Consider the following 13,532-nt stretch of genomic DNA (forward strand, 5'->3'; position numbering starts at 1 on the left):
ATGTTTGGGATGGCGTGCTAAGCAGTATACACTATATATACTGCTTACTTGTATTTGTGAAGCTGTTCAGTATCCATTGGTAAGCATTTCAATCAACAATTTGCTACTCTGGTCACATAATGACGTCTTCATAATTAACAGTATGTTTAATTCATGGTGCTTAGTCGTATTGGTGATTTTTAACATATTAAGTATAAATATTTACATTTGTGTCATTTAAAGTAAAAAGCAAACACTGTTAACATAGCACTATGACATTTTAAACCACAGTCTCAACTTTCAACAATTCAACAGAAAGACGATATACTGCATTTTGGGATACAGTACAAGACAAGTATTAGCAGAAGTAGTATAAGTGGGTTGGTAGTACACTGAAAGCATTCTGAAAGCTGACTACTAAAGGGAAATGCAAACAGCTAAGATGTAAGACGTCATTCAAGACGGGACAGGACTCCCATTGAATACTTGGTCGATTTGCAGGAAGATGAGAGGAACGTTTGCCCACACTTGCGGGATGCCAGTTTTTTGGATTAAGCTTTCTTTAATCCCCCTAAAAAAAACATCTGATTAGTTTTGACTTTATTCTTATTAAATGCTCTGTTAACCGGCTTCATATACGTAGACCAGGATGAGGGATTTCATTTAAAGGAACAGTTCACCCAAAAATGAAAATTATGTTTTCATTTAATCACCCTCAAGTTGTTCCAAATCTGTATAAATAAGTAGAAAGTAGGGACAATTTCTTTGTTCTGTTGAACACAAAGGATGATATTTTGAAGAATGTAGGAAAGCAAACCGTTCTGGTGCACTTTTGACTACTTTTGTCATTTTTTAGTCAATGGTGGCCAAGAACTGTTTGGTCACAAGCATTCTTCCAAATATCGTTCTCTGTGTGAACTCGAGGGTGAGTAAATGATGACAGAATTTTTTTATTTTGGGTAAAACTGTCCCTTTAAAAACGATTACGGCTTAACGATAGTAATGCTAGATTTGCTTTGTTTCGTTTTTCTTTCTCTTTTTAGGAATAGAGAACCTGTATGAGAGAGCTCTGTATATTCGTAAGATCCTCCTGACTGTACCCAGATCAGTTCTCGTGGTCATGCGATATCTGTTCTCCTTTCTCAACCAGTAAGTCTGAATGTACTTTACTCAAACACTCAAAGCTTTAAAAATGTACAAAATGACAACTTCACTGCAGTATTTGTTAAAAAAAAAAACAGAGCTGCATAGCCTGTCGAATTCAAGCTTACACTGTAAAACATTGCTGTAGTTTTTGCAGCAGGTTTGCCAGTAATTTACTGTAGATTTAATTACTACTTAATATACTTTACAATTAGTACTGTTTTCAATTACTTAAATCAAAATTAAAACACTTTGACTTTTGAGATTTAAAATGAGCAAGAAGAGACTGGCATTAGCACAGCAACATTAGCAAAAAATGATATTCTTCCTTAGCATTTTTCTCTTGTTTTCTGTAAAAATATTTAAAACTTCTTAAATTACGATACATTTACATAACAAGAAAAGTGACCCAAGATATAAAGTCTTGTTTTATGAAAGAAAAATATATAAACTAGGTAAGTTTATGCTTAAAACAAAATTGTACATTAAATCTACAGTAAATTACTGGCAAACCTGCTGCGAAATTACAGCAAAGTTTTACAGTGTAGATGTGAATCATGCTTTAAGATAAATAGCAGTCGATCTCTTTTTACTGACATGGAAGCGTGCTGCTTAACTTTTCTGTCTGTCAGATGACCAATGAGACATTAAGCAGACGTTTGGTTTGTTAACCTGAGGATTTAAAACCTGTTATTACCAGACAGAACAGAAGAGTTGTTCCCATCCATTGCACATGAGCGCGAAACTAATCGAGGCTAACAGGCAATTATTTACCTTGTTTTCTGTGGTCAGCTACTTCTTTTCAGTCAAGCTAATCGAGCGTCTCACTGGCTCGCTCTAGAATGTTAATCCAAATTGACATTTAGAGATCAAATGTGACCACCAGGAAATCAACATCATTTGGACATCACGTTTTTTTTCCACAAATAATAATTTTTATTTATTTAAAGGGATGTGAATTCTAAAGTGCCAAATGTCCTGATTGCTCGATCTTGTGTCTTACAGCCTGTCCCAATACAGCGATGAGAATATGATGGACCCCTATAATTTGGCCATCTGCTTTGGCCCCACCCTCATGCCCACCCCGGACACTCAGGACCAGGTCTCCTGTCAGGCCCATGTCAATGAGGTCATCAAAACCATCATCATCCACCACGAGACCATCTTTCCTGACACAAAGGAGCTGGACGGCCCTATGTACGAGAAGTGTATGGCCGGTGGAGACTATTGGTGGGTGCTATGAGGGGAGAAAATTTTATTCAGAAGTCTGTTTTTTTAAGTTGTATTGTCTGTACAGTTCTGTGGCCTTGTGGTAATTGATCTGAGACTGCATGAGTAGGAAAAGTAATTTTAGGTTGCTCCAGGGGTTGTGCCTGTACTTTTGGACAAAAGCGTCAGATTGGGGGTTGTCCAACCTGTAAATCAACAATAGAGACAGTGTTATGATATTTTGAGGCAGATATTAGTGATGGCGTGCATTGACATCCGGATATCTGTGCCATGACTCAAGTGATAATAGAAGACATTAGTGAGTCACTTACAGTATGTTGTTTGCAAAGTTTTGTGGTGTGACCACTTTATAGATGAAATCTTATTGTTTGCTATTCAAAACAGGAGGTGACATCACTGCCGATTTTCTGAAAGGAAGGTAATAGGTTAAAGATGCTTGAATGACTCATGGCCTTCATAAGTCTTTATTTCCTTTCAAACTGTACATTAGCACCCAAAATCAACATTCTGTAATAAATTTGCTTGCCTTCATGTCAATCGAAACCCACAGGTTATTTGTATTTTATGGAAGAAATTTGTCACATGGCCTTTGAAATGGCATAAAGGTGAATAAATACAGTGAGAATTTAAGTAAAAAGGAGAAATACATGTTTTACTGACCCAGATGTTAAATGTTGTCGTCTATCGGTCATTTTCATGAGAATATGCTAGATCTGTTGTGTTTTGTACTCAAGAGGGCTTTACACACTGCGCTTAACCCCAGGTTATCTTCATTCTAAACGCGGCTTTTAACCCCGGGTAAATGAACGTTTCACACTTGTAGTTTTGAAGCGGGGTTATCCCCGCATTTTACCCGGGGTTATGAAACCCAGCTCCGAAGCAGGGTTAGCACCGCTTTTGCAGGGTTAACCCTGCATTGCGGTGCCAAACCTGTGCAGTGTGAAAAGAAGCGGGGGTAGAATGATACGACCAGACGCTTAGCAACGGACACCCAATCAAAAAACTGAACAGCGCTTGCCTCATTTCACAAGCTGTGGACAGTCACAGAAACTCAGTGCGCCGTGTAAACAATCCTTTAAGTTTTTTCTTTATTTGAGTAAGTAACGTCTTAGGAGGCTTAAAACAGCCAAAAAGGATTTGCGTGGAACAACAAGGTTATTTAAAGTGACCACGTGCTATTTTTAGTCATTTAGTTTGACGCTGCAGTATGTATCCATGACTGTTGACACCGCAAATATGCAAATAAGAATGTTAACCCAGGCTTTAGTCATGTACAGTGTGAAACATTAGGTTATGAATACCCAGGGTTATCTCTTAACCCCTGGTAAATTATAAGCAGTGTGAAACGGATAACCCAGGATTCTGTTCACCTGGGGTTTAGAATCATTTCCAGTGTGGAAAGCCCTGTATGTGGTGTCATCTGTATCTCTTTAGATATCTTTTGTGAAGGCCAAAGGTGTCTTAAGGCCATATGATGTCAACATCTGACTCATTAGTACAGTCTTCTACTTCTTTTCTACTTTCCTATCCCCCCCAATTTTTTTTAAATAAAATACTGTGATAGGCTGAGTGAGACCAGTTGTACTGCACCTATGCATTGTTGTTCTTTTGTTGCACAAATTGCTTCTACTGGTTTTCCCCTACTTTGTACGTCGCTTTGGATAAAAGCGTCTGTAAAATGACTAAATGTCATAAATGTGCTTTAACTAGGTGAGACAGATTAAAACGATCTTAATAATCGGTTCCATTGAATAAGAAGAGATCACCGGCCAACCCGCCCATTTCTTGGAGAAGTGGAAAGAGACATTTTCCACCAACTCCACAGCTGTGTGTGTGTGTGTCTGTCTGTGTTAGCTAGTGATTTTGTTGTCTCTGAGAGCGCAGCCCAAATCGTTTCTTTCCGTAAAGTCATGCAAAACACCTGCCATTGCAAGTATTTATACTTGAACATTTCACATATTACTCAGACAAGCATACAAGCCAGTGAAGTGAGTAGGTGTACTCATATTTTCCCTTTCGGTGATGAGGCACGAGGGGGTGGCAGTACTCGGTTTGAAACGGCTTTACTGTGTGTCGGTGGTAATCTGCAAGGATGTGAAGGGCATTAGTGCCAGTCTCAGTAACCACGCTGTGCCACTGTCAGAATCCCAATCACCCTTCACAGCTCCTCCTGAATACTAATGAGAGCTTCTGTACTTTTGCTCCATGCAAAGTTTTACTCTGGCTGTGACTTCGTTATTTTCATATTTTACAGCATTGCTGTAAAGCAGGGTGATATTTTGATATATAGGATAGAGTTACATGTAAGTATTCTGTCATTTGTAACATTTTTGGTTAAAATAAAAAAATCACCATTTAGCTAGAAAATAGTGTTCAAACCTGTCGCTATGATTTGACTTCCAACCACGTAACCAGACGTACATAAAGATATATACAGAGTTATGTTTCAAACAGAGATGGTTGAAATTATGTTGTGCACCATTACTATAGTAAAAACACTTAACTTATTAAATGTGAATCAAATTGCTAATAACATTTTCTGAACTTTCCCCCTGCAGTGAGAGACCATTCAGCGAACATGGAGTTTTGGAAGAAGTTGATCATGAGGGAGGAACCCACACCAGCGAGGATGGTATGTTTATTTCGTTAACCTACATCCTGATGGAAAATGAATGACTTCTCACGGCAGTATATTTTTATGTATGTGCCATGATGAAGTCGTAGGACCAAGGTTCAGTCATCTTTTCCTGTCGCGACCTAGTTTCCTTTTGGCTCAGCATGTCTTTAGCCTAGGTTTTGAGCTGGATCGACGTGCTTTCATTTGACACGTCCAGTCAAGGGTTAATCCCTGCGTGCACTGACCTCAGGCTAATTCCACCTTTCAAGGCATGAAGCGTTCTCCCTTGGGAAGGGAGAAGATTTTGAAAACACAGGAAGAAGGTTGTCAAGCATGCTAAATGCTTTCGTAGCCTTAACTCGCCGGTGCTACGGGGCAACATTGCCAGGTTCTGTCATTGCTGTGGGGCAGTTGCCATCAATAATATAACATACTTCCCTGCTATGCCTCCACTTCTGGCTTCGAGTTGCATTTAGTTTTATTAAGAACAAAACTATTCTCTCGAGTTTTCAGACGTTTGCTGTCACCAACAAACAAAAACCAGATGCTCGGCTCATCCATGACATATGAACCAATTCCCGAGAGTAAACTGAGAAAAAGACTGCATGTTACAGGCTGTGAAAGCTCTATCTCTAGCGTTTAATTTTTCAACTGTTTTTCAAAAGAAACGAGAGGAAAATATCGCCGCTGCAATGACCTGCACAGTACCCTACTGAAAATAGACATGTTTCCTGTCTCTCTCCATCTGTACCTGAACAATGCCTGTTTCTATTCTGCCTGATTTATTGTGAGGAGTTGGAAGTCTGTTCCGTCTCAGTTCTTTGACGTACAAAACAGCATTTAACTTGTTTAAGACCAAACACAAAGAATTTGTTCATTCTCAGATTGAAATTGTAGGACTGTTGTACAAAACTAAACAAATAACACTGAAGTTGGTTTCTTTGAGGTCTGCACTTATTTGCGGATCTTAAAACAAATAGGCTCTGATCTCAAAAATTGCTGAAATGGGATTTAATTGGTTGGCTAAGACAAGCAAACCATTGCCCATATTGAGAGCTAGGGATTTGAACAAAGCCCAGATAAGTAAGAGACTCATTTCTGGTGAAACGACTGACAAAAAATACTTCGGAGACAAGGTATTATAGACTAGGAGGTTGGCTATTTTGACTTGGTGGATGGCTTTGTGGAGGAGTTTTGCATGAACAACCCTCACTTATACTTTATTCATAAAATGTGCAAACCCCAGTTAAGGATAGCCTGAACGTAAGGCTTGACCTGTTTTTAAACTCTTATTTGTGGCCAAACCTGACGTCTCACCACCATCATCCGTCCAATCACTCCTTTTCTAAACACTGCCAAACAGACAGATCCCGTATACGTCGTAATATAAACACAACCCAAAACCTCTGCTGTTCTGTTCATATATAGGATATAACGCACACACGTGTCATTCGTGTCAGTAGATCACCGTCAGACATTCATTTACATCTCTACATGCTATAGATTAGTTTTGACCGTTCCCATAACCCGTCTAAGTAGAACTCATAAATACGGGTTTCTTCTCAGTCCCATGCTTTGTGATACCTGATACACCTCGCATGTCAGGGTTTCCATTAGCTAGCACAGATGTGGGATATCAACGGCAGGCCGATTCACAACCGACCTGTGAGATTGTAAGATAAATGTGAGCTAAGTACTGTGGGGGCTCTTCTCTGTAGAGCATTTTAATGGAAATCGTATTTAGTTTTATCTTTTCTTACACAATTGTGCAAGATCTTCTTAAATCCTCGCTCAAAAGAGCTCCTTCAAAGTTGTCATGTGCATTTACAGTATCTACCGCCTGAGAAACTACCCCCCTGTGGTTTTATTATAGACCACTTCAGAAAACGTAACGTCAGAAACGTTTATTTTTTGCCATCATTATTATTACTAGTCACCCTTTGTTTTTCACTTGGTTTTGCAAATATTTAACCAGTAAAAAGTATGAAAAAGGGCTTGTCAACTTCGACAACACAGTAGGGCGGTCACGATTATGAAATTTGGCTGACGGTTATTTGTCCAAATCATTGCGATTATGACGACTAATTGTCTGTTTTGGGGCTTTGACGATTATGACGATTAATTTTCTGTTTTAAGGATTTGACATTTAAATCTCATACATTTTTGATTTTGGTTTGAAATGACCGTGTTGTTCTGAATATAAGATTATGTTTTTTTCTTGGAAATACGTAGGAAAAAATGGGGTCATCATAGATTTAAGGTTTAGGCTTTTACGTGTCAATAATACAACCGCCAAATACTTGTAAATTGATCAGGAGTGAATTGAAGCCACTATTAAAATGCTATCAGTCATAGAAAAGCTTCTAGTCTGTTTTTTTCTCTCACTTGCAAGACTACAATAAATGTTGCTTCTATGTTAATGAAATTTTGGTAGGCTGGTTTTCACACTGAGATTATTTTAAATAATATTAAATTGTACTGCAGGTTATTTTATGGTATTTGCTTTAAAGTTTCTTTTTTAAAGTGATGGTGTTGTGGTGGTACATCTTACCATTATTACCATACTTTAGTTACAATATACACACTGACTACAATATGCAATATGCAGAAGCACTACAGCTCCCCCTTGTGTCTTCTATAGAGATGTGCAATAATTGCGATGACCTGAAACCATCAGGATGAGTTCAAACAATCGCAATGAGACGATTATTTGATAATGGTGACAGCCCTACAACACAGTATGTAATTGTTGAAAAAGTACAGTGGGTTTTTTATTTCCTGAAAAACAGCGAATTTGGACATACGAGGTTTCAGAAGGAAGGCAACAATATTCAAGATATAATTATAGAGATTCATCAGACACGCATGCCTAGCCTGAAGTTTGGTTATCGGTCTGGCTAGTTGCTAGTAATATCACAATTTATTTTATATTTAATTTATATTGAAATTAATTTATATTATTATTTTATTGTATATTAATTGTACTAAATTACTCAACAGTTAATAATTCTTTGCAGAGGTCTACCGGAAGTTAAATTTGGGCCACATAACGTTTATGTTGTCAATATGTATTTAAAAATAAAATAAATAAAACAACGGAATGTGCTTCTGGACCAGTGTTTGCATCTTGCAAAGTGTTCTATAGTAAAAGTGTTGGTGCTATTATAGTAAAAATATAGTATAAAGTAATATAAAGTATAAAAATAAACTTTTGGGCAGATTGATCACTATTTATTTTACCATACAGTTTAAACAATGATTATCGTGGTAAGACCACAATAGAGCGGCATCTAGCGGTGAGGTTGCGAATTGCAACCAATGGCTCACTCAACTGCTCACCCCTCCCTTTAGCAGCACTACGTTGGCTGACCCAGGACAAAGATGTCGTCGCGTTGTAGCTTCTTTCCCGATGGAGATAACATATTTACAAAACAAGATCTATAGGGCTACTGTAGAAACAACATGGAGAATTCCATGTAAGGGGACCGGTGGTGTATAAAGATAGAAATAGCTCATTCTAAGGTCATAAGAACAATGCTTAATTATGAAAGGTCTTTATACACCTCTGAAGACATAGTTATGTAGATTATATTGCATTTCTGTCAATAGATCCTCCAAAAAAATGACACATTGGACCTTTAATTTTAAACCATTGTTCATTTTCATAAGGATCTCTTCCTGTTTCTCGCACACGTCTTTCGCAGTTAGCAGTATAACTTTATATATTATATATTATAACGGGTTGTTAGCTCTCCCCTGGGTAAACAACAACTCCATATGACACAATGTGCAATGAACTAGTGGGAGCTGGAATAACACTTTAATGTCTTTGAGCAATAACAGAACCATAAACAAAGCGTCACAGGCTCATTTTATTGTACTTCTAGAATTAATTAAAAGTAAATTGCTAAGTGCTTTTATTTATTTAACAGGGTTTAAGACCAAACGCTTTACTACATCAGTCACGCTCAATTCACAAGCCTTATCCTTAAAGCACTGTGATACATGGACAGACTCAGTGACTGACAGCGTCTGTCAGACAAATCTGAACAGAGACGGGCGTAGAGCTGAGTGTTGTATTGATCTCCATCCCCCTCCACTTTATTAACAAGGTGTCCGGTCTCAAAGAAGCCCTATTAATTCAGACAGTGAGCTCACGGCTGTCACGTCTCATTGACTCGTTGTCATTTCCAGACTGTAGAGACTGAAAAATCACTTCCTCTGATAGCTGTGCAGGAAAATGGAATTTTCTGTTTTGTTGCATTTGTTTATTTACAGGATTTCAACAGCAGGATGCTGCCGCATTCCAGGGGTACTTGCTAGTTGAATTAATTGAATTATTTCTACTTAAGTCATTTTTCGTCCTCTATTCTTATTGGTTATGTGTGACTGCAGTTCAAAATGCAGGAAAGCTGGAATAAGATTGGATTCATTTGCATATATTCATAATGTGCGTTTGGTTGCATTTAAACGAATATTATTATTTTGTGCCTTTACTGTACAAAAAATACCAATGTGTTTTATGGACATGGTACCATTGTATTACTACGTTTGCAATAAGGTTGATACTGTTTTGCTATGCATTGAAGTGTACCGTCTCTTCGATTAATGTTGACATATAGAGGGGTCACGATAGCAAATGCACATGAAGTGACCAATGAGAGAGCGCCATAACACTGAAGCTTTCATATGTAAATTACTATAAATAGTTCTCGTCAATAGGCACCGTTCTCTGATCGGGTAGGGTCAGATAGATCTCTCATGTGTGCTATTTGGATTCATTCGACCTAAAACCACCAACCAGGTCACGATTGGTTGCATATTATCCACCTTTAGGCGTTGCATACAACATATGTCAATCAGTGAAGTGAACTGATCACACGCAAGTTAAATGTGGAAATTGTCCTTAACATGTCATTCCTTCTGACCTATCGAATTAACTTTTTTATCCTGTGGCTTTTCTCGTGTACAGAGGGCGAGCCCATCGAAGCCATCGCAAAGTTTGATTACGTGGGCCGGTCTGCACGTGAGCTGTCCTTCAAGAAGGGGGCGTCTCTACTGCTGTATCAGAGAGCATCAGAAGACTGGTGGGAGGGCAGACACAATGGCATAGACGGTCTAGTTCCTCACCAGTACATCGTTGTGCAGGACATGTGAGTAAATCTACCGATGGAGATGGTAACAAAACATCTTTCCTGAACACGAGATCAAGGATGCCTTTTTATTTTTGGCTGAATAAATAAGCGGCGTCATCATGGGTCTTCAGCATCAGTTTGATTGTGCACGTGCGTTGCACCATCTTCCTCTAGTAAACCCCTTTATCGTCATGACAACTTGTTCCGGCTGGGTAACCGTTGGCGCCTAGTTGAACAGATTATAGCTCATAAAGAGGGCAAATCTAATAGATCAGGCAGAGTGCTGAGTGACGCCAACAGCAGAGCTCATACCAGCCGACTCGCCACACTGTGTGTGTATCAATAATTCACATCACGCTCCTGTGTTGATGTGCGTTCCTGGCCCGTGGCGCTAGGGGCTGAGAGAATTTACAGCTTGTGAAGAGAGAGAGAGAGAGTTTAAGAGGCCCTAGGTCAGACTTTCTGCTTGGCAAAAGAGTTTGTTTCAAAGCAAAAAAAAAGATGTCAGAGGGACAGCTCACAGACAGACAGGATATCCTCTGTTAGTAAAGCGCGAGCTGACAGAATTGTCTTTGATGCAGAAAAAGAAACGTGCATGTGACATAATATCCAATAAGCCACATCTGCTTTAGTACTTGTGGTTTTCATTTTTTTGTGGTTATGTGTGGTTTGTGACAGGGACGACACATTCTCTGACACTCTGAGTCAGAAGGCGGACAGCGAGGCCAGCAGTGGACACGGAGAGGAGAAATGTCCCAGTAGGGATATGGGGTCTCCGACGGACGGTAGAATAGCCGATGCTTATGTCAGCAGGTGAGTGAATGATAACATCCGAGACCCGCTTCAGCTAGCAGGGACTTATTTCCTAGTATGATGTGCGAGTCCTCTTTGAATCATTTTGAAATCCCTACAACCGAGATTAGATTAAAGGGATAGTTCACCAAAAAATGAAAATTTACTCACCCTCATTTACTCACCCTCAAGTTGTTCTAAACGTTGTTGTAGAAAATTCTTTGTTTTGTTAAACACAAGATATTTTGAAGAATGGAACTATGGAAATCAGTGATGCCACAGAACTGTTTGGATACTATTTTGTGTTCAGCGTAACAATACTTCTTTTAAACAACAAGGGGGTGAGTTAATGATGACAGAATTTTTATCTTTGGGTGAACTATCCCTTAAAGTTCAATTTAGTGACCTGTATTTTTTAAGCCGGTTTTACAGCGTCTAGCATCTAGCCATCATCACATTTTTAAAAATTCTGTCAGGTTAAAAATGAGATGAATATCCATAATATTACAACAACATGTATTGTATAATTTTAGTGCTTTTGTCCTTAGGTGTTTTGCGTCTTCAACATGCTTTTGTGTAGCTGCCGTCTCCACAATAGAAATGATGCTAACAAAGTGTAGGGGACTTTCGACAGCATGCTATATAAAGTAGTGTAGTTTGTTGAAGGTTTTCTGTAAAATCCCCAGTTCACAAGTTCTTTCACAACTTTGTCTTTGAACACTTGCTAGCATATCTAAACAATGTCCCTAATGCAGCGTTATCCTAATATTGTATTAGTGCACTCCGCCCCCTAGTGGACATCTAAATGACTAACACTTTATCTTTAACCATTAAATGCAACAGATCACACAAAATTAGAGGTCAACAGCAATGAGCAAAGTCGTTTACTACCCAATCGCACGCAACAGTTACCCAACCGTACTAAGGCACACATGAGCATGTCATCACTGATGGCCATCCATCACAGACTGTCGGAATGATTATGAGAGCATTACAACAGCCCATTAAACACAAATTAAGAATTAAATCATAGCTGTAATGCAAGTATTTTATCTCGCTATATGATTATTGGGGGTTTCTATGGGACGACTTAGTCTTAGTCTTAGACTTACTCATTAGGTTGCTTAAGTTGTCTAATTACAAAGTCGAACAGTGCATTTACATGCAACACATTATAATTATTTTTGTTTTTCTAAGAAGCAACCTTGTATATGTAAGAGGAACTCCGCAGAAAAATGAAAAATCTGCCATGAATTACTCGCCCTCAAGTCGTTCGACAAGCCTAGGACATCCGTTCATCCGTGCGAAGATGAGCGGATGTCCTAGGCTCATTTCATGTTCCCCTTTAAATAGTAACTTTATATCTACAAAATAGCTCTATATTTAGGCTTTACACAACCCCTTTGGTTTCCAAATGTCATTTTTGTTCCTGACATCAGGCATCTTTTCCATGAAGCGTGTTTGGTTAATCAAATACGGCGATATCCACAGTCATTAGGGCTTGTAAACTGTTTCCTGACAGGCATCGTGTCATGAATATGCAGAATAGCTCTTACCACAGACACTATGGAGATGCCCGAATTATGCATGAGCGCTAGAGGTTAGCAGGAAGCTCGATGTTGCCAGATGCAATGTGTGATGGCTGGCAGTGTGTTCAAACCATGTTCACCATTTAGCGATGAGATCTCAGTATTTACCAAGCGCTATAGGGACAGGCAAATTAAATTATGTATTTTTTATGTCTGAACCTCTTTTTTTTACACAAGCTGCTTGTTTACCTGCGTATGTAAATACAGTTCAATATGCATTACAAGCCTAACTTTTTGGACATGTGCATACTTTTATTGACCTATAACATTGTAAAATGTATATTTAATGTATGATCCTTCATTGCAAGCAATATAATGAAATTCCTCTATTTTACAATTCAAAAATACACTTTTTTTTACTCTACACAATTTACAGTATTAAAGATATCAAGGTTATATTTCACAGAATGTTCTTTACACTATGTAAGATAATTTTATGAAAACAGTACAGTAAATCACAAACAAATAACTAGCTGTGCACAGTGATGCACGCACAATGAACAACAATGATGTCACCATTGCAATATGTGTATACCAAGATCAGGGAATTCAAATCTAGTTGTATTATAAATGTGCATTTTCTCTTTGTTTTGCAGGCACAGGAAGAGAAGCAACCCCCCGACTCGCCGGCCTCCGGCCTGCCCCACTGATTCACACTGCATGGTCCATCCTTCCCAGGGCCACCACACTAACCGTAGTACCCATGGTAGTCATGGCAACCCAGATTTGGGTTCCCCGGTGATGGGCCACTACAGCCCACGGGACCTTCTGAGAGGAAGAGGGCACATGCCCATGGACAGCCCAGAGAGACGCAGACGCACTGGCCACGGCAGTCTGACCAACATCAGCCGCCACGAGTCCATCAAGAAGATGGAAAGCCCGCCCATCCGCAGGTCCACCTCTTCAGGCCAGTACACAAGCTTCTCTGAGCCTCACGGCAAGGGCCTGGATCCAGAGAGCATCGCACAGGTCAGCGGGAGGCGAGCGACGACGCCGCTCACACCATGCGCTGCAGGCCCAGACCTGTAACATAGTTAGTTGCTGCCT

General features: G+C 39.2%; 1 protein-coding gene across 1 annotated transcript in view; it reads left to right on the plus strand.

The window, feature by feature from the left end:
* Positions 1-13,532, plus strand: part of srgap1a (SLIT-ROBO Rho GTPase activating protein 1a) — a 76,981-nt gene that overhangs the window by 60,216 nt on the left and 3,233 nt on the right. The window contains exons 16-21 of the mRNA XM_057347589.1: positions 1,023-1,128; positions 2,128-2,352; positions 4,911-4,984; positions 9,942-10,122; positions 10,783-10,917; positions 13,082-13,454. Coding sequence (XP_057203572.1) covers positions 1,023-1,128; positions 2,128-2,352; positions 4,911-4,984; positions 9,942-10,122; positions 10,783-10,917; positions 13,082-13,454 — 1,094 coding nt within the window. The remainder of the gene's footprint in view (positions 1-1,022; positions 1,129-2,127; positions 2,353-4,910; positions 4,985-9,941; positions 10,123-10,782; positions 10,918-13,081; positions 13,455-13,532) is intronic.

Source organism: Triplophysa rosa, linkage group LG12 (assembly GCF_024868665.1).
Source record: "Triplophysa rosa linkage group LG12, Trosa_1v2, whole genome shotgun sequence".
In the NCBI taxonomy this organism is placed as follows: domain Eukaryota; kingdom Metazoa; phylum Chordata; class Actinopteri; order Cypriniformes; family Nemacheilidae; genus Triplophysa; species Triplophysa rosa.